Source organism: Papaver somniferum, chromosome 11, assembly GCF_003573695.1.
Source record: "Papaver somniferum cultivar HN1 chromosome 11, ASM357369v1, whole genome shotgun sequence".
NCBI lineage: Eukaryota > Viridiplantae > Streptophyta > Magnoliopsida > Ranunculales > Papaveraceae > Papaver > Papaver somniferum.
The window spans coordinates 83,908,162-83,928,865 of NC_039368.1; the positions used below are offsets into that span (position 1 = coordinate 83,908,162).

The window sequence follows — 20,704 nt, forward strand, 5'->3', positions numbered from 1 at the left end:
TAAATCAAAAGACCAAATCTTAAGCAAACTGACACAAAAAATTCAAACTTGTTGGACACATTCAAATTCCAACACTGTGGTATACAACACAATTACAAAGAAAAAAACCACCCAACAAAAGGTTTGACAAACTATGCCGCGGGCGAAAGCCAAATAGGAACTTTATGAACAATAATATGGAACCAAACAATACCACCTTTTCTCAACCAGATTCTATCAAATGATTATATGGGTCCAAGACACCGGCGTGTAACACCGATTTAGGCTTGTTTCTTTGTTTCTCGTGCCAAATCCGGTGGATCAGATCCGCTGCTCAATGCTCACCCCCTTGATCCTTTCCGGCATAGGCCAAAGTCCAACCCACACTCTTCTCTACTTTTGTTGCCCTTTCACATTTACACCTCTCTCCCTTTACTCTCTCCTTCGCTCTATTTGGGGTTTTAGGGTTTGTAAAACCACCGTTCTTCAACAATACAAGTAGATGTAATTTGAAGATTGAAACAGGTCGGTACCCTAACACTCCGGCATTCAATTAGGTAATTTATTTTTACAATTTTCAACTCTTAATTTTGTTAGAAAAAAAATGGAAACGTCTGGTAAAGATTTGAATCTCGATCTCGGAGCTTCATTAACGAGTGTGTATGAGATACCTGGAGAACCTGCAATAGTGATCAATGGGATGCCAGATTTAAACGATTTGGTTGTAGAACTCGAAATTTCGTCATCTTCATCTATGAGTGATGATGAATTATCGGACGGAGATGAAAAGAAGCCAAATGTGGTAACAGGCGGTTCTTCTGTTGATGGAAAGATGCTAGGTGTGGCTGAAGGCGATTGTTCTACAGAGGCTGACATCAAAAGAGATGTAGAAGAACCAAAGAGGAATGCTGGATTTGGTGAGTGGTTACAAGGTAGAGAAGTTCGAAAGTTGTTTGGAGATGAGTTTTATTCTGGTAAAGTGAAGAAATATGATAAGGAAGCTGGTTGGTATAGAGTTGTATATGAAGATGGTGATTCTGAAGATCTTGAGTGGAATGAGTTGGAAGAGATTCTTTTGCCACTGGATATTTCGATTCCATTGAAATCATTGGCGATGAAGATTTCCAAGAAGAGCGAGAAGCGGACTCTGAAGAAAGGCGAGAAGCCGAATCAGAAGAAAGGCGATACAAGAAAAGGCGGGCGAAGTGCAAAGCAGTAGAGCGGGCGGAATGGATGACATTTCAAGAAAAAGTAGAGAATCCAGAACATACAGATGAACATTGTTTATTGTAAGTAAAATCTAATCTAGCAAAATAGAGATGCAAGGAGAAGATACACTCAAAACCGAGTAAAGTCTATCTATTATTGAAGTTTTATATCCTGTGTTGTTTCCTTTATCTCAAAATTTACATGCAAAACCTAACACAATACAGCATTTTGTACGGCAAAAAGCTAATTGAACGGTGTTCTACCACACGTTGATGCTAAGAAATGGTGAATGTGATTCTTGTATACAATTTTTGTTTGTTTGTTTGTTTGTTTGGTAAACTATTTTCCTAAAAGTTTTCCTTGTGGAAATGGAAGCGAGTTGATGTGCTATGGCTGAATTCATGGCAAAGTTTCTTCAGTTGTTCGGTAAGTGTAGCACTTCCACAGTAGAAAACACCTGCAATTATATTTCAAGCAAGTTAGATTCAACATGTTACTTGATCCTTTCACTTGTAAGGATATAATCATTTACTGTCAAATAGAAAATATTTGTGTTACTTTGTTTGAATGTGATTTCTCAATTTGTGCTTGTTTTATCTAGAACTTAAGAGAGATAAAAAATTCTTACCTATTCGAGAGGATTTATGGGTTCTTGCTAGGTCAGTGAACACCTTCCTCCAGTTTGGTCGAGCAAAATGTGTCCGTATCTGTCATAGGCACATGTGTTAGGATGGAGCAGAAAGATGTCTTGAAGTTTAATAGATTCTATGGTTTTCAGAATAAGTCTATACCTTACTGTCAGAGACAATATCAATTCCATTCTTCGCGTGCTGCAGTGACTGAACCATGGTAATGAGTGCTGATCTCACATCACCTTCTTCATACACACTAGTCAAGTAGTTGTGCATTTCAATCACATCCTGTAAAGTTCCATGAAAGAATTATCAAGTTAGTTTATCATCATGATGCATATAAATGTCAGTTCATATTGCTACTTTACAACGCACATTGTGATCGTGCTCTGCAACATCATCCATGACACCTTTGAACCACTCAAATGAAGCTTGCTCTCTTGTAACCCAATAGAAATATGCCCTCCCTGGACCCTTTCCTTTGCCATTTTGTACCGAACCTTCCTGCATTGATTTTTAGCAGTAGCAATGTCACTACATGCGGCCGAAAAGCTAGAGAAAAAAATTTATGCTGGCTCAGTCATTGGTTTATTACCATATCACCCAAATTGTACAAAAGATCCTTCAGAATACTGATAAATGGAGTTGCACCAATTCCCAGGCCAATGAGCAAGAGAATGTCGTACTTCTTGTAGTTTTGAGCTGGAGCTCCATATGGTCCATCTATTTGGAGCTTGGGGAAACTGTCATAACAAGGAAGATCTATCAGATGTAGGTAAGACATCATGGAAAGAAACTGTCAATGGGATTATCTTTGATTTTTATTTACATGGTACGTGATTGTTCGAAATTTGTCACTGCTGTAGTCTCCATTCTTGCAAGTCTTCCTTTCTTTGGTTGAGTGGGGGGAGCATCACAAACCTGCACGTTGAAAGAAAAGATTACAAGGATGGTCAGGCCTTTTTCACTGTCCTGCGAAGATATCTATCCCCTGCGAAAACTCTAATAATTTGCAACAGAAAAGAGGAAGCATTGTCGTTGAGCTTAACCTGTTGAAATAAGTTTCTAAGCTCTGTTGTCCAATCTCCTAAGGTTCGAATGTGAACACTCACGTAATCATCCCCTGGTGCAGATGTAAGAGAAAACGGGTGCCTGCAATCAAAGTAAGTGTTGTTTGCTGAGCATCTAGAATTCAGAAAGGAACTTAGTTACTTGGTCACAGAATCTTAACATACCATTCAAAGGGAGATACGTCAGGACACTTGACAAATATGTACATGCCGCTCCTGTATTTGAATCCTACTGGCTTGCTCATATACAATGCAAGAACATTTCCTGGATATATGACTGCCTGTATAATTTTAGTAGTAAACAGTGTAAGTTTCCAACTCGATCTTGGAGTTAAACCAAATTGGCAACAGTAGAGGACTATTGGAGTTGCGTATGGAACCTTAATAACATCCACGCGCTCGCTGCCTTCACGAAGTGAACTCACAATTCTCTCACCAATGTACAAGAGAACTGGGACCATAATATACATCCATGTCTGCCAAGGAAAGAGATTTGAAGATTTGGTTAGTCTCCTATTTTGCATATTCACATACGAGCAGATATAGTTTATAAGATAATATGTAATGCTTACCGTCTTACGGTACCACTCCTTGGTGAGAAACAAGTAGTAGCCATGTACGACTAGGAGGATATACGCAACAGCAAGCAAATGATGAGCGTACCAGAAGGCGTTGAATCCTGCCAAATGGTGAACTGGATACGGCAATTTCACAACGTTCTTACGAAACTTATGAAGGGCCAACGTGAATGAGAACAACATTATCAGGAGCATCAGTATGCCAGAAATACCAACGATACTGTTTACCAGCTCACCATAAGTTGGCTGATGGTAATCGAAGTATTCGCCTAGGTACCTCATAAATTTTGGATTCGGAGTAAATACCAGCCTCGGAAAATCACACATTATGTGAGCAGTTACATGGAGGAATGTGAAAATTGCGATTGTAAGGGCGATCACTTTGTGAAAGTTGATGTTATCATCGAAAGGAATGAAGCTACCAAGGAATGTCGATCTGAGCCTAGTAAGTAATGTCCTACATACAGGGATGAGAATCAAAGCCATATTGAGCTTAAGTCCTTCAGCAGCACCTTTGGCAATGCACACACAATTGCCCATGATTTGATACGCTGGGTGATGCTGGTACTTCTGGAACTTCCAATTGAATACCATTATGTTAATAGTCAGCCATATCACGACAATCCATATTCTTCTCCAGTTATCATAAACAAATTCAAATGCCTGTTTCAGAAACTTGCTAACTGGAGTTCTGTATTCTTTTGGGATCATCGTTCTGGTCAGGGTTTGGCTTTTTTTCGCAAATGTTTCACCTTCTTCAGATTTAACCATCCCTTGCAGTAAAGTCTCCAGTTGCCAAATCTGTTGTTACAATTATCCAAAAACAAAATAATCAGGATACTTGAACTCTGAGATATAGAGAATCTGGGTGCTTCAGTTAAATGAAATTTTACCTCTATGTATCCTAAATGATCAGGGTCAAGTTCTTCCATGATCAGAGATGCGTAAGATGCTGCATTATTTTTGATATTTGCAAGCTTATTTGCCGAAGCACTTAACAGTAATACCTCCTTCACTTCATCCTCTGACAGCTTCCCGTCGCCATTCTTGTCACACCTGCAGAGAGAAAATTACAGAGATCACACAGGGTTTTACCTCTGTAACCCCGGAAGGTTTGTCTCTTCCAATTAAACAGATGGGAGTTGAAACAGAAAATTGTGTGCATGTTGTTGGAATTCAGTGCTAGTTTTGGATCATAGAAACTCAGTTATTGTCTGTTAAAAAGAAAAATCTTACATGTCAAAGAAAATTTGCAGCCGAGCATCGAGGTCGCGATTGGACATATCATCCCAAAACTCTCTCAGTTCATCCTTGCTAATACCAATGGTTGTATCAGTACCATGACGTCTCGCCAATGCATCAAAGAGTTCATTCGCGAATTCCTTTGTATCCGCCATTCCTATTCAACAAAAAGGGGGATTTCCATACTTTGAAACACTAGAAATGAAAAAACAACATAAGAGAGAAAGCAAGAGAAAGCTTACCAATACATTTTCCAAAATTATCTCTATAAAGTCTTTCTTCGTATGCAAGCTCATTAAATCGTTTTTCGACCGCTCTCCATGCCTCATCTTCTTTTCCTGTTTTTGTCCTTGCAAGAAATCTTAAACCCTGAATTCCTTTTGTTGCACTTGTTTTGACGCTACCCCCATTTTCTGTCGTTCTAACATTTTTTCTTTCATGGAGATCATTCGTCTCGAATTGCCCTACGTTCTTGGGTGTTTTCCTTACACTTGTCGGATCATCTACATTTTCTTGTTGTTGTACTACAATGCTTTCAAGTATCCATTTCGAAGAATTCGATTCCTCTAGATCTTCATGCATTGTCTATGTTTTTTTTTCAGAATTTCTCTTCTTCTCAATGGAATTTGAAAATCAGAATTGATTGAGAAGAAGAGAATTCAGCTGCAGACAGTAATGTGTGTGCAGAGAAGAAAATTGAGTTGAAGAAATGAAGAAATTGTTGAAGGTGTCAATAAGAATGGAAATTCTGGAAATTCGTTCAAGGTTCGTTAAATTGTCGGTTTTCTATACTTGGCTTGTTTATTTCAGGCTCTATAGAAAGAAAATTAAAATTAAAATAAATCCAAGTGGACTATGGGGAACCCATTTTAGACATTGGTCTACCCTGTCGTGCAGAATCAGTGAACAACTAATTGAGATTGATTTGGTTTTCAAAATTACATTACAAATCTGAAATTCTTATATACATGTACAATTAAAGGGGTTATAAAACGCGTTTCAGTCTTCAGCGAAATTGCCATCAGTTTCACTGTTAACCGGACTACTCACCGCGTTTCCCTTCAACGTTGTTAGCACAAACTCAGAATGCGTCATCCCACCGTGTTTCAATGTCAAGTTATCTGAATTTACCAATCTGAGCAATTAAGTCAACAAGATCTAAAATATGAACAATGCCATTCAACGGTGAGATCGATATGTACGTTGATCAAGTAAATGGATAATGAATATAATAGTGTCCATCCATGTTCATGTTCATGTGGTTTCACATATTCTATTGGCATCAGAATCAGTTAACAAATTTCAACTTGACTATAAACAAAAGGGATTTGAATTCTTAAAACGAAGTGACATACTCTTAGTGTTCTAATTGTCAGGCACGTCGTATAGTGGTGTTCCACTCCTAGCACCTACTACCTTCACGTTCTCATAGGCATATTTTTATAGTTCTTCAAGTTAACACTTGATTGTTCCCTATCTTTGATTCTTTCTAACATAACAAAATATATGTGATAATGTCTACTACTCACATGTATCCCCTTTGAGCCCAGCTGTACTGGATGAGTCGATGATACTGGTGGTGACTCGACGAGTATCAATTCTCAGTTATATTAAGACCCACTTTTCCATAGTCCAATGCTGGGTCTTTGGGCTTTTCGAGTTCCAGTAAGGAGCTTATTCCAGACAAAACCCTGGTAGCGCTTCTTCAAGAGCTGAATGAAGTATCAACATCCTGCAGCATATTTGCAGAGTAGAATCAGAAGATGATAGCTTCTCAGTAACATTATCAAAGTAACACAAATTTTTTAAGGTGATTGATCAGTGTTTATACGGTATTCTGACAGAGATATAATCTTGGCTTAAACACTCATTTCTCGAACTTCATAACATTTCTTCATCCAGCTCTGTAATGGAAACATAACCCTCTTCTCTCATCAGCTCAATCAATCCACCCAATACATCATAAATATCTGCAATTCTCTCGCTCGACACATCTCTAGCCACAAAAGTTTGTAACCCATTATCTGTTTCGATCCAACTACAGCCAGGTAATTTTTTCAATCCCATTTTCTTCATCCGACCCCTAACCATCACAGCATCATCCCACATTCCAGCTCGAACATACAAATTTGCGAGGACTACATAGTTCCAAGTGTTTTGGGGTTCGATTTCAAACAGTTTCTCACAAATAAACCTACCAAGATTAACATCTCCTGAAACCGAAATACCATTTAACAATGCGCCCCAAACTTTTGCACTAGGTTCAATTGGCATCCTAGATATGAAATCAGCTGCTTCATAAATCATTCCAGCACGGCTCAGAACTGCAACCATACAAGCATAATGTTCAATTTCAGGGACAACCCCATAATATGGTAGCATTGAATCGAAAATCTTTCGAGCTTCACTAACTATTCCTGAATGTGCACAGCCTGTTAGAACTGCTGTGAATGTTACTCGATCTGGCTTTATACCAATACCAAGCATATCCGCAAACAGGGAAATTGCTGCGACAGCATCTCCATGAGCTGCATATGCTGAGATCATAGCCGTCCATACAATCACGTTCCTTAGGCTAGATTTTTTAAACACCTCGTAGGCTCCATTAATAAAACCAGACCTCGCATAGGTGTCTATTAAACCAGTTGTAACATACATACATCCATCATAACCATTCCTAATCGCGTAACAGTGTATCTCTTTTCCACTTTTCAGATTCGAAAAATACGAAATGGTGGGAAGAACACTTGATAGAGTTACAGAATCTGGTTTACAACCCATGGCCTGCATTTCATGAAGGAACTCACGCATACTATCATGGTGACTATTCTGGACAAGACCCGAAATCAAAGAATTCCAAGTACTCAAACCTGGGTTTTTCATTTCACGAAATAATTCCAATGCTTCGTCTACAAAACCATGATTCATGTATCCAGATATCATCGAGCCATAAGTAATCCCGTCTTTCTCTGTCATCTCATTAAACAACTTTCTAGCATACTCCAAACTACCACATTTCGCATACAATCCAATAATTGAATTACTAACCGCAGTATCCACTTCAATTCTGTTGTCCAATACCAACTGATGTACTTTCCTACCCAAATCAAGATCTTTCAACTGAGTACAAGCCTGCAAAACACTCACTACTGTAACCCCGTCAAATCTCAAACCCAAGCATTCCATTTCCTTAAACAGAATCAAACAATCCTCATAAAAACCACATTGAGAATACCCAGAAATTATCGAATTCCATGACACAATGTCCCTTTCTTGCATTTGATCAAACAATTTTCTAGCTAAACTCAATTCCCCCAACCGTGCATAACAAGTAATCAGACCATTAACAACAAATAAATCAGACTCATACCCATGTCTGCAAACAAAACCATGAACCTCTTTAACCAGTCTTCTGTCATGAAACATAGGTGAAGATAGCGCTTTCAAAACCGAAGAAATCGTAAAACTGTTAGGCCTAAGATTCACATCTGTCAAAGAAACTAAAGAAGAAAAGAGTTCAAGTGTCTGGGTATTTCTACCATGATGTGAATAAGCAATAAGCATAGCATTCCAAGAGAAAACATTTTTGTTAGGAATATTATCAAACACGTGACGTGCTTCAAATAAAAAACCTGATGTAGCGTAAAAAGTTAACAGCTTTGAACCAAGAAAATCATCTGGAATGACTGAATGAAGTATAATTCGAGCATGAACCTGTTTTCCCTGTCGAACTAGATGATTATTTGTGCAATGTTGAATGAAGTGACCATTAGCTCCATTTGAAGAGAGAAAGAGTTGTTTGATGGTGTTGGATCTAGTTCTTGTCAGTAACGTCATTCATTTGTTTGTAATGAACTGTAGCTGTAAGAAGTTACAGAGGACGACAGGAGGAAAAATAATGGAGGGAATTTGAGGCAACGGGGGAGACTATAAAAAATGCATGATAATAACTTTTCCACAGCTACGCCTGAGGTTCGATTCCAGAACCCAGCAGGCTCTCGCAACTTTGGAGTCTGGACTAATGGGTGTGTGAGGTGCGAGGTGCGCATGGCGGCATGGGGCCGATAGGGCTAAGGGCGGTCCTGCCCAAAATTGCCAACTGCTCTACATAAGGTGCATTTCTTTTCGAAGCATGTGAAGGCCTTGGAGAAATTTTCGTCACAATTGTGGATTTTGAGTTACTAAATAGAATTGAATTTATAAAACACATGTCCGTTATTTCTTTTCCTTCAATTTTTGAAGCTGTAGTACCTTTGACATCGGTAAAAGCTTCTGGTTGAAAAGAATTTGTAATTTTGACAAATTTTACCTCTTTGATAATATTTGAAGCATATATTCCTTTATAACCCAATCCTCGTGCATCACGATGATTTCTACTTGCTTCTAACATTGAGGTTAAATTATTTGAGTTGTCATTGAATTTTTTTCAGGTCCAAATTTTCTTCTTCCAACATCTTGATTTTATCAGGAGAAACAGCTAGATCAGCCTCAAGGTATTTTTCTCCGGAAAGATATGCACGTTCGTTCTCTTCAAGACTCTTTTATTGAGAGTTGATCCTTGCATCATATTTAGCAAGTTTATTATCCAACAAATGGACCTTTTCAAGGTCAACATCACGAGCTTTCTATAATAATTCAACTTGAGGAATACTAGCACTTACTTTGTCCTCAAGACTCTGTACTTGTTGAGAAAAATTCTCCCTCTATTCTTCGAGATCTTGCCCATTTCACACTCAGTAGTCTTTGATTTTAAATCATCTGCGATAATTTTTTCCATATCAATAGACAAAATTAAGTTACTTTTGGAAGAAAGCAATATCACTTAAGCTTGTTACATCTTGGAGGTTAACATATTCCCAAAACTTTCTTCATCCCTTGAAGAATCTATAATTAAGTCATTGGACATGCCTACATGACTTAGTTTTATCTCATCATTAGATCCTTTGGACTCGTTCAAGATATCATAAGAACATTTTGAATTTGATCCAGCTGAGGAAGAAACATTACCACTGTTTGAAATCTCCGTTTTAGAGAATGGATTAACACCTTCTTGTGATATGTTAATCGAGTCTTTCATTAATTTCGCTTTTGCTTAATCTTACTTTGACTCGTTTCTTATAGGTTGGATCTCACCAAACACAAATTGTTAGATTCTTTAGTTTTTTCCTGCGCTAATACTAATTGAAATGACGAGGTTACCAAGTACACCAAAATCTTTTCGACATAAACCTATAAGTAAAATACTTAGTGTGATCGTCTATGGACAAAGTCGAGACAGTACAATAACAAGAAAGTCAGTTGATAATAGTTACGGTACAATACTAATATACTATAGGATCAATATCAAGTGCTTTGGATTAACGTACAGTGTAATTCACTTTATTATAACTAAACAATTATAATACTAAAGTAAAGTAAATCACAAAGAAATATTATGTTAACGAGGAAACCTCAAATGCAGAAAAATACCGGGACCTAGTCCAGTTCTCGTAATTAATTAAGTCATTATATCAGAGATATTGATGTTGAGTGTGACAAAAGATTTTCTATTTAAAATAGATTAAATCCCTTTGTCGAGTTTTAGATCTTCCAAAATCTGGATTAAAAAAGTTAACCAGATCAAGTCAAACTGAACCACCATATTCAGATGCTAAAGAGTACCACCAAATGATAGTTTGTCAATATAAATACGACTAGTCAATAATTAGTCTATCAAAAGAAAAAACAGATCTGAAAGGATCCCAGCCGATCAAGTTTGTGCAAGAAGCAAATCACGACGATACAAACCAATAAGAAAATAGTCTTGTCTTCAATATTCAATAGTATTTTGTAACTGCGCAATAACAAACTTGATTCCTGACTTATGATCGATCACGCATATAAGGTAGTCTTTTAACAATGGATGATTAAAAGTCAATGTTATATTCTTGATCTAGTTTGAGTGAATTTATGTCAGAAGATAAAGCTCCCAAGAATAATTAAACTAGGTACAAATCAAGAGATAACTACAGTTAGCCAATAACATCAACAATTGGAAACTAAAATATATAGCAATACTTTTTCAGTTTCCTATCAATGGTACTAGTATTGATCCCATAGAAGTATTTAAACTAGACAGCGTAAGTGACTTCGCCTAATTATGTTACTCTCCTCTCCAAGATAGAATTACAAGAACATGTACACTATTAGTCGGCTACACCTGAAACATCAAAAATGAAGTTTTCCTGGCTCAGGATAAATTTGTGAGAAAAACAAACTTATCTATCTAAAGACCAAGGTAGTGTGGGCACCAAGGAATTTCCATAACCGAATATATTCAAAATATATGCAATAAAACACCTGTATTTGGTTTTATGAATTCCAACCGATATCAACCTGTATAACCAAAATCTCAATGGACAACTCACTATTAGATATCAATTAACTACTCCCTCCGTCCCTATTATATAGGCGGAGAAGTTAAAATCTCGTAGAATAAGAAATTGTTTGGTTTTCATAAATTTTCATGTTTTTTCCTGTTTTTACCCTTTGTATTATTCTCAATACAATTTCCAATACAACATAAATAAGGTTATATGGGTCAAAAGGTATCTTGGAATTAGAATTCCGCCTATTCAGTGGGACTAGGAAAATTCAATATTCCTCCTATATAATAGGGACGAAGGGAATAATATATTTTTACAGAGATATGTTTTGGTTGTTGGTAAAACAAAACATATTAACTTTGAAAATCTCAAAAAGACTATTACTAATATTTTTTGGGGTCCCACCTTAAGTATCATATGATATCTTTGAACAATTAAGAAATAAGAATTCAGCACATGTTCAGATTACTCACTATGTTGATATCATGAACTTTCCTATTTTGCAAACCCAATTTCCAAATCATACAAACCCTAAAGTGTACTTATAGAAATTGGTTTTTCCTATTAGGACCGGTTGTACCATGATACCTAAACCAAGTTAGAATCGTAGATACCGTGACTCCCAATATAGCTAGGTAGGGATTGGTTCTACCTTGATTCTTTATATAGGTTAGGATTGGTTCATAGTTAAGATCTTCAAAGAAAAAAGAGACCATAATCCTTTTGATTTCCTTTCGACTATGAAATACGTTCATATGTCTAATCCATTAAGCTTAAATATTTAAACATAATTTTCTAAGTATAAAACCAAACTTATATTCACTACACAGTCTAATAACAAGTTACAAGATTATATCGATGTCGTAATTACGAAGTCCAAAAGATAAACACTATACTTCGTAAATCAATATATCAATATAAAGCGCTTATCACTTATTGATATATTCTTTCTTAATACCTTGATAAAAATATGATGACCAAGTTTATCATACTATAGTTTCACATATATAACTTCGCTTGTCAGAGACGACTGGAAAGCAAATGATATATTAACCTCAAGTGGAAGTATGATTTTATCGTCGCTGTAGATACGTCTTTGAAATTTTCAGGTATTCAGAGTAATACTTGTGCGCATCAAAATTTCTAGAATTCTTAGTTTAACCTAACGAAGTTGACTCTAGTAATCTAATCAAGCAATTTATGAGTGTTGATACTAAAATAGGACAACCAACCTTGAAATACTGACGCTTGGTGGGTTTAACCGAGCAGTGCTCTAACATCATAGTTACCTAGTTACCTCAGTATCCCCGCGCCTACAACCAATATGGCCAACACACGTGAATCCTAAGATAAAGTCCATTATTTTAAGTTGCTTTATCCACTATGAAGATTTCAAGCACTCAACTTATTTTGATCATCTACCAAACAATAAAAGACAAATATGTTTGGTAACCACTTTTCCAATCTCAAGAAGTAAAGCAGAAACTATATAGTTTCGCCGACCGAACGAATGTCCCATAGAGAGAGAATCCCTTTTATGACCAATTTTTCTGTAAAATGAAACCTGACGCAAACGTGCAATTTGATAAAAATATTGGAAATTTCTATCACTTTTTCATTGGAAAACAATGTTCCTACTGTTCGGTCCAATTACTATGACTCTTTAAAATGAAGCCTCACGCGAATGGGAAATTTGATAAAAATATTGGACATGATTACTATTAACAAACCCGAATACCCCTCTTTGATTTTAATTTATTTTAATTATATAAATTGGAAAAGTGATACTTTCACCCCTTGTCAGGAAAAATGATACTTTCACGCCATGTCAGGAAAAATGATACTTTCGCCCCGTGTCTGGAAAAATGATACTTTTGCCCCGTATCAGGAAAAATGATACTTTGACACCGTATCAGGAACAATGATACTTTCACCCTGTGTCAGAAAAAGTGATACTTTCATGCCTTGTATGGAATAATGATACTTTCACCCTGTATCAGGAAAAGTGATACTTTCACCATTTTTTTTTTTGTAATAGTGATACTTTCACCCTATGACAGGAAAAGTGATACTTTCACCCCGTGTCAGGAAAAATGATATTTCCAGCTTTTCAATTATGCTTATTTTAGGTAAAAATAAATCTGTGAAAGTATCTCTTTTTCTTTTTATAAAAGAGAGGTAGTATAGGCCTAAAAATATCATTCCAACTGAAAAAAGATGCATAATGAATTATAGAGCCACCACAAAGGATGCATAATAATTTATACATTCATATTTTAGTTCATGCATCCACTAGTTTGGTTATGCAACCACTAAAACAATGTATATACCTCAAAAATAAAATTCTAACAAAAAAAAAGATGTTTAAAGCGTCATGCAATCAGCAGTTTGTCGTTTTTTCGGTCGGCCCTCCCCAACTTGGCACCAGTGTTCTAGTAAATTCCTTTGTTAGGTAAGATCTACCAAGTTAATCAGATCTAGGTATACAAACTATCAGATTAAGATACTGAATAATACCACCAATTGATAGTTTACCGATCTAGTACGACTAGAAATAACAAGTATATTAAAACAAACCAGATCAAGTTGGATCAAAGATAAACCAGATCTATCCGGATCTCATCCGATCAAGTTTGAGAACAAATCAAATCACAAAGATATGAAACTAATAAGAAATCATGTTTTCTTCAAATATTTAATCTTCTTTTGTACCTACGCAATCAAACTTGATTCGAACTTATGATTGATCATGCACCGTAGATAATCTGATAACAATATATGAACATAGTCAAAGTCATAAAGATATGAAACCAATAATAAATCATGTTGTATTCAAATTTTGAATCTTCTTTTTTACCTGTACAACCAAACTTGACTTCAACTTATGATTGATCATGCACGAGCACAGTCTGTTAACAATGGATGACCATAAGTCAAAGTCAGATCTAAAGACATATCTAAACCACCGTTAATTTCTTGATATAGTTTGAGTGACCTTATGTCATAAGATAAGTCTCTCACGAATAATCAAACTAGGTGCAATCAATAGTTATCAAACATTAGTCAATCAAATAAATACTCGAAAACTAAAATAACAATGCAATTATAATGTCCTACCAATGGTACTAATAGACATTTCCTGATCCCAAACAAGTATTTAAACTAGCAGACATAAGAGTATCTCCTAATTAGGTTACTTTCCTATCTAAGATAGTATTGAGGGTAATACTATTAGCTGGATATAGCAGTTACTACAAAGATGAAGTGTCTGCCTCAAGATGAATGTGTGAGAAGAAAAAACTTCACTGTTTTTAGACCAAGGTAGTTTGTACACCAAGGAATTTCCATAACAGAAAATATTCTCAAGATTTGCAATAAATCCCAAATTCATTTTTTTTTAATTCCAACTAATATCCATCTGTATAACTGATTCCCTCATGGATACAACTCAATATTGGCTAGCATACAAGATACTTAACCAATATATGTTCCAGAGATATGTTTAATTTTCTTGCTGGAATAACAAAATAAAATCTTCACAAAAGGATTCTCAAATATTTTGTTTTGGGATCTCACCTTGAGTATCAAGGAATATATTTGTATAATAAAATATAAGGTTTATGCACATGTTAAGATTAATCATTATGTCGACATCTTGAACTTTCCTATTTAGCAAACCCAATTCACAAATTCACACAAACCCAAAAAGTGTACGTGACTAGAGAAATCGGTTCTGCAAATGGGGATCATTTCTACCATGAGTCCAAATGTACGTAGGGATAGGTTCTACCTTGTTTCCCATATAAGTTAGGATCGGTACTACCTTAACTCCCAACATAGTTACGAATCAATACCACCTTGACTTCCAACATATGTAAGTAAGGATCGGCCATTCTTTAGATCTTTAATGAAAACGGAACCACCGATCATATTGATTTCTTTGAAATATGAAACAATTTCGTAAGTCTGCTTCCTTAAATTCATCTAATCAAACATAGTTTCTAGTCATGAAGCCAATCCTAAATTCATTACACAATCTAGAAACAAGTTACAAAGATTATGTCTATCTTGCAATTATGAAGTTCAAAAGATAAGCATTATACTTTGAAAATTAATATAACACAACTAAGCATTTACAACTTAGAAATATTTTTCAAAATTCACAAAATCATAAGATATAAATATGTTATGAAATAAAAACATTAGGGTTAATAAAAACCAAAATTAAGTTTCATAACCCGAAAAAAAATACATAAAAACCACGAGATGCACAAAGAAACAACACAAGATTTAAAGAATAAAACTTATTATTGATAGGTATAAGTAGAACTTATACAAGAATTGAAATAGATCAACAATTGATAGTCTATTATTAAGATAAAGCATAAAACATTTAACTTAATCCTTGGATGCGCTCTGGTTGTTCATTTCTTCAATGTTAAAACTCTTGAAATAGGTCTCAAGAGACTTGTCACCAACCATCTATTGGTTTCCAAGTTTCTGAACTTGTTCTTCATTTGTCTAAGATATGCAATAGTTTCTTCAATCCTATCCTTCAGGAAGTCTTGATTCCGAACCGATATGATGAGATTGGTTCTTAGTTCTTCGAAACTAGTGATGAATCAACCTTATTGTCAGTGGGTGTCCATATGGTTACCTTAGGATCTTTAAAAACAAAATCAAGTAGGCAAGACTACTCTTGAGATCCTTTATAACTATCTTTTTTTTTTTGAAGGAAAGACGGGCTCAAGAAAGCCCGACACTTTATTAGACTACCTCATTAAATTGAGGTTTGAATAAATACAAGATGGTGGAGAATTTGCATTCCACCTATTATTTACATTATCTTGCATTGCAAATTGGCATAACTCATGTGCCAGATGATTAACAACTTTAGGGACATGTTGAAACCTTGCATCAACAAAACAAGAAGCTTCATGTTTAATCTCCCGAATGACGGAACTTATACCCCAAGGAATATCGCGTGAATCCACTAAAATTGCAGTTGTTATATTCTTAGCATCACCTTCAAAGATGACATTGTCCACATATAATATTTTCGCCAAAGAAATCCCTAGTCTGCAAGCTATAGCTTCAGCTAGAATGGAGGAAGTAGTGTCAAAAGTGATTGTTTCACAGCCTAAAAATACTCCTCTGTGATCTTGACCCACCGCCCCCGCTGCTCCTTTATTGGGAATGAAAGCAGCATCTGTATTAATAATTTATAACTATCAGAATCATAATTTGACATGATTTTGAGGATATTCTTCTTCTTCCTTTTCAATACTGATTCCTTGGCAAATCTTAACTTTCTGAGTTTCATCTTTTTTCTTGACTTAGTAAAACTGCGAGTTACAAGGAGCATTCTCAAGACATTAAACAAGAATTTTACCAGGGTTTCTCAATGATTATAAGAGGGAAAATAGCAAAACAAATTCTCAAAAATATTTGCATATATTTTTTGCAAGAATTCAAAGACAAAATATTAGTATGAAATTCCCAAAATAAGGAAGAAGACATTTTTCATAAGGTAACAATTTCTGAAATCAAAATTTACAAATAAAACCCTAATTACCAAAAATCCAATTGATTTTGTCAATACAGATCGATTCTTCTATAGATACCCAATAGGAAACTAACCACCATTTGAATTGATTTTTTTCCACTAGCTACAAACACAAGTTTCTTATGTCTACTTCCTTAAACTCATGTAATCAAACATAGTTTTCTAGTCATGAAATCAATCATAAGTTCATTTAAAATATATCGACAAGTTACAAAGATAGTGTCTATGCATGTCATGATTATCAAGTTCAAAAGATATGCGTTATACTTCGTTTTGCAATATACATAAGTTAGTAAAACAACTTGTACATTCTTCCGTGACACACTGTTCATAATAATATGACCAGGTCTCTAATACTAGAGTTTCATATATATAACTTTGCATATTATGTTTTCAATCTAAACGACTTGAAAGTAACGTAGATATAAACGTAAAAAAGTCAAGTCTTGTATTACTAACCTTGAGGAGAAGGATGATTTGCTCGTTCTTTTAGACATGTCTTCGGATTCTCCAATTCTTCAGAGTAATACTTGTATGTCTCAACATTTCTAGAATTATTAGTATAACCTAACGAAGTTGAATCTAGTAATCTTATCAAGCGATTTTGACTTTTGATATAAAATATGACAACCAATCTTGACAAACCAACTCTTGGCAGGTTCAAATGAGCAATGCTCTAACAAAAACGTTATGAAACCAAAAAAATATGTCGTAAAATCAATTTTTCGCTCAAAACTCAAGTGAGTATTTAACTTACATTAAAATACGCATGCTTCACAATTGTACAAAAGTTAAAAAATACTAATGTCAAATATGCTTTCCACATAAAAGAGAGTGGAAAAAAAAATCTTCCTATGTCTTTTTCTTGTTTTAAAGAAATAATGAGCATGATAAAATCTAAAAAGATAGATATGAGAGAGCAAAAGAAGGTAAAAGGTATTAACATGAACTAGGAGAAAAACATAGTTTGAGCCATTATTACGTGCCATTGGAAAAAATGAAAAACATACTCATTCACTTCTTACATTTGGATCTATACTCTCAAATAAAATCGAAACTTTGAAATAAATACATATATATATATATATATATATATATATACACACTGTCGAAACTCATAGAGAAGTCTAAACCTTCCTCATCTTAGTGTTGAGAGTATATCATATCATTGTCACACTAATATGACGATCGTTCAACCGAATCTATCAAAATTAAGCTCCATTGATTAATATGTATTTATGTATTTTTATTATTATAAATTAAATTAATGGAATGAGCAATTAATGACACCAATTTTTTTTATAAAAAAGTTGTTTAAAAATCAGACCTTTGCATGATTTGCTTGAACCATTTAAAAAAACCATTACTACATATTTGCATATCACATGGGTGTTAGGTACTACAGTAAACAAGAAAAACCATACTTTTGCATGATTTGCTTAATCCATTTAAAATAAACAACATTACTGTTTGTATATCACATGAGTGTTAGGTATAATAGTGAACAAGAAAACTAAGCTGAAGAGTTATGTTGGATAAAAATATTTATAGCACTATTATTTATGTCGTGATTTTTTAAAATAACTCCACCAACAAATAATGACATCCATTTACTGATCGTAGAAAATGAAAAAAGTGTTTAATACGATTTTATATTTATACTAATAGTTAAAAGAAAAGGGATACTTTAGTCATGCAAGATCTTTGGAAAGTCGATTCGAACTTACTATATCTATCTGAAAAAATCTTATATTATGGGTTAAAAATATATGACAGTTTCATGGAAGAGAGAGCATTCATACTTGGATTTCTCAAATAAGAATTATTTTAAATAAAGTCTGGGTCATACTCATATTGATATTTCAAATCAACATTTTATTAACAACATACCTTCTATATCCTTCATTTAACTAACAAAATAGAGTTCATAAACATTTTATTTACATGAAAAAACAAATTCTCTCTTTATCTTTGTTATCCATTTTTAGGTTTTTGTGAGATGTACTAATTTGAGTATTTTCATAATACAATTTGTTTTATCAGGCAAAGATACAAGATCAGATTTAAACAAAAAAAGAAAAATGTTGGAAGATCAAGTGTCGAATTTGTTACAAAAGTATATGGAAAATTATGTGTTAGGTTTAAATAATAAAGCACTTAAAATCAGTGTTTGGCAAGGTGAATTACGGACGTCAAATATGCAATTGAAATGTCAAGGTGATGTAGGGATGTCAAATATGCAATTGAAGATATGTGCTTTTAATGCATTGAAGATGTCAGTCAAAGATAAGGTATATGATTCCTAAAATCAGCGAAGCTTAAGGTTACATGGAGTAGGCTTGGCCAAGAGCCAGTTTTAGTTTACCTGGATCGTATTCTGTTTTTAGTTGAACCCGTAACTAACGTCGAAGGGCATACTGAGGATGTTTTTCAATAAGATAAGAAGTGTAGAGCACGGGATATGGAAATGAATCTTTTGGATGCTCGGAAGCGATTACAATTTGAGTTGAATACGTCATGTCTGAGATCCTTAATTAACACAATAATTGGAAATTTGAGGCTCTCCATTACCAGTGTGCATATTAGATAAGAGGATATAGAAACCAATCCTGGATATCCATTTTCAGCTGGTATATACTAGATAAACTTTCTTTTGTGACTATCGATTATCATAGTAGAGAAAATATTCTCATTAGAGGTGTTCTACAGAGTATTCAAAAGGTACTAATATTATTTTATATAACTATTAAACTGCAGTAACCTGATTCACCATTATAAACTATGTATAACACACACATTATGTATGTACTTTACTTTCTTAGTCATTGAATGCGATCTTATATGTGAGCCAATGCCCATATCAAGAAATTAGCTCATTCAACATGTAACTTCGGAAAAGAAATTTGAAAATGCCCATTTTCTAATGTATGATATTTTTTCTTGAAAAGTCTATTGTATAAGCTATGCACGACCGATGAAAAATTATTACTCTATAGGAATTTATAAAAAAATTATGATAACATAGCGAATCAAAAGAAGAAAAAAACATTTTTCTAGGAGATCTACTAATAAAGATTGGAATTTTCTTGATAACTATGATCGTAATACTAATGGTAGGGATCTGAATTGGTTTGAATCCCGTTGAGGTTAACCTTTCCATTTTTCATTATCTCCCTCATTTTTTTTTTCTTCTTTGAAGTTTCGGTTAATAAACATTAAAGTTTCCTACAACTTTGGAAGCGTCCGGTTAATTTTGTTGTTATGTGTTATGGTCCTTGGTTAGCTCTTGGTAATTTTAATGAAGTTCTTGCTACTATTGATAGAGTTGAAAGCGATCATATCACCAGTCTGATATTGATGAGTTTCTCATTGTACTCAAGAATATCACCTCTTTCATCGACCATATTATGTTAGCTTTTATACTTTTCTTCAAAATTTTATTGAGTTTCGATCAATGTAAAATGGGTTAATTTTTTTTAAAATAAGAATGCACGCATACCAAAGTAACTCTCATAGTTTTTATTATTAACATGTATGTTTACATTGATATATTTCACTGTTGAGTTAGTTGTAGCCCAACTATTTTGGTTTTTATTTTCGAGGAACATGTTGTATATGGATTTTAAGATGTGCTAAGAAATAGTGTTGCAGATTTTTTCCCATCCAATTTGTTTTCCATCTCTTTGCTTATTGCTAAGAAATTTATTGAGTCATTCATATAAGTTCCTTTTTACTGATTGGATTGTGATTTATAAGTTTTGTTTAATTGCTATGTTGTTCAAATATGGAAAAAGTATCTTCGAGTCATCTTGTTGTATCTATTTTTTGTTCTCACATTCAATCTCATTTTTGTTATATATTGAAAGTCCTTGCTTGAGTGCCTCCCATCAACCGGTTGATTAGTCTCCAAATCATAAAAGAAAGATTCAAACTAATTAGAAATGTATAATCTATTTTACCCTTTAATATAACCGCAGTGAAATACAAGTAAGATCATTTATAATATTTGACCCTTTTATATTAGTAATAATTCAAATACTTTATTTTTGGAAAATATGGAACA

The 20,704-nt window shown here is 34.4% G+C and overlaps 3 protein-coding genes across 4 annotated transcripts; 1 reads left to right on the top strand and 2 right to left on the bottom strand.

The window, feature by feature from the left end:
- The first annotated feature begins 229 nt into the window (after window positions 1-229).
- On the top strand, window positions 230-1,309 carry LOC113321966. The gene is made up of 2 exons (XM_026569953.1): window positions 230-1,217; window positions 1,251-1,309. The coding sequence occupies exon 1, from the start codon at window positions 584-586 to the stop codon at window positions 1,196-1,198; it is 615 nt and encodes a 204-aa protein (XP_026425738.1). The 5' UTR covers window positions 230-583; the 3' UTR covers window positions 1,199-1,217; window positions 1,251-1,309.
- A 3-nt stretch (window positions 1,310-1,312) lies between these two features.
- LOC113321964 (putative respiratory burst oxidase homolog protein H) lies at window positions 1,313-5,466 on the bottom strand. The gene is made up of 13 exons (XM_026569950.1): window positions 4,953-5,466; window positions 4,705-4,867; window positions 4,362-4,524; window positions 3,463-4,269; window positions 3,271-3,366; window positions 3,056-3,171; window positions 2,870-2,972; window positions 2,650-2,741; window positions 2,416-2,563; window positions 2,196-2,324; window positions 1,980-2,108; window positions 1,817-1,895; window positions 1,313-1,645 (listed from the first exon to the last, which is right to left on the bottom strand). The coding sequence occupies exons 1-13, from the start codon at window positions 5,290-5,292 to the stop codon at window positions 1,536-1,538; spliced, it is 2,475 nt and encodes an 824-aa protein (XP_026425735.1). The 5' UTR covers window positions 5,293-5,466; the 3' UTR covers window positions 1,313-1,535.
- Window positions 5,467-5,703: 237 nt separating this feature from the next.
- Window positions 5,704-8,801, bottom strand: LOC113321965 (pentatricopeptide repeat-containing protein At2g37310-like). Of its 2 annotated transcripts, none has more exons than XM_026569951.1 (2): window positions 6,240-8,801; window positions 5,704-5,831 (listed from the first exon to the last, which is right to left on the bottom strand). In XM_026569951.1, exon 1 carries the CDS (start codon window positions 8,545-8,547, stop codon window positions 6,592-6,594), a length of 1,956 nt encoding a protein of 651 aa, XP_026425736.1. In that variant the 5' UTR covers window positions 8,548-8,801; the 3' UTR covers window positions 5,704-5,831; window positions 6,240-6,591. The 2 variants fall into 2 exon arrangements, with proteins under 2 accessions (XP_026425736.1, XP_026425737.1); XM_026569952.1 differs by having other exon boundaries at window positions 5,756-6,442; window positions 6,542-8,801.
- Window positions 8,802-20,704: the final 11,903 nt, after the last annotated feature.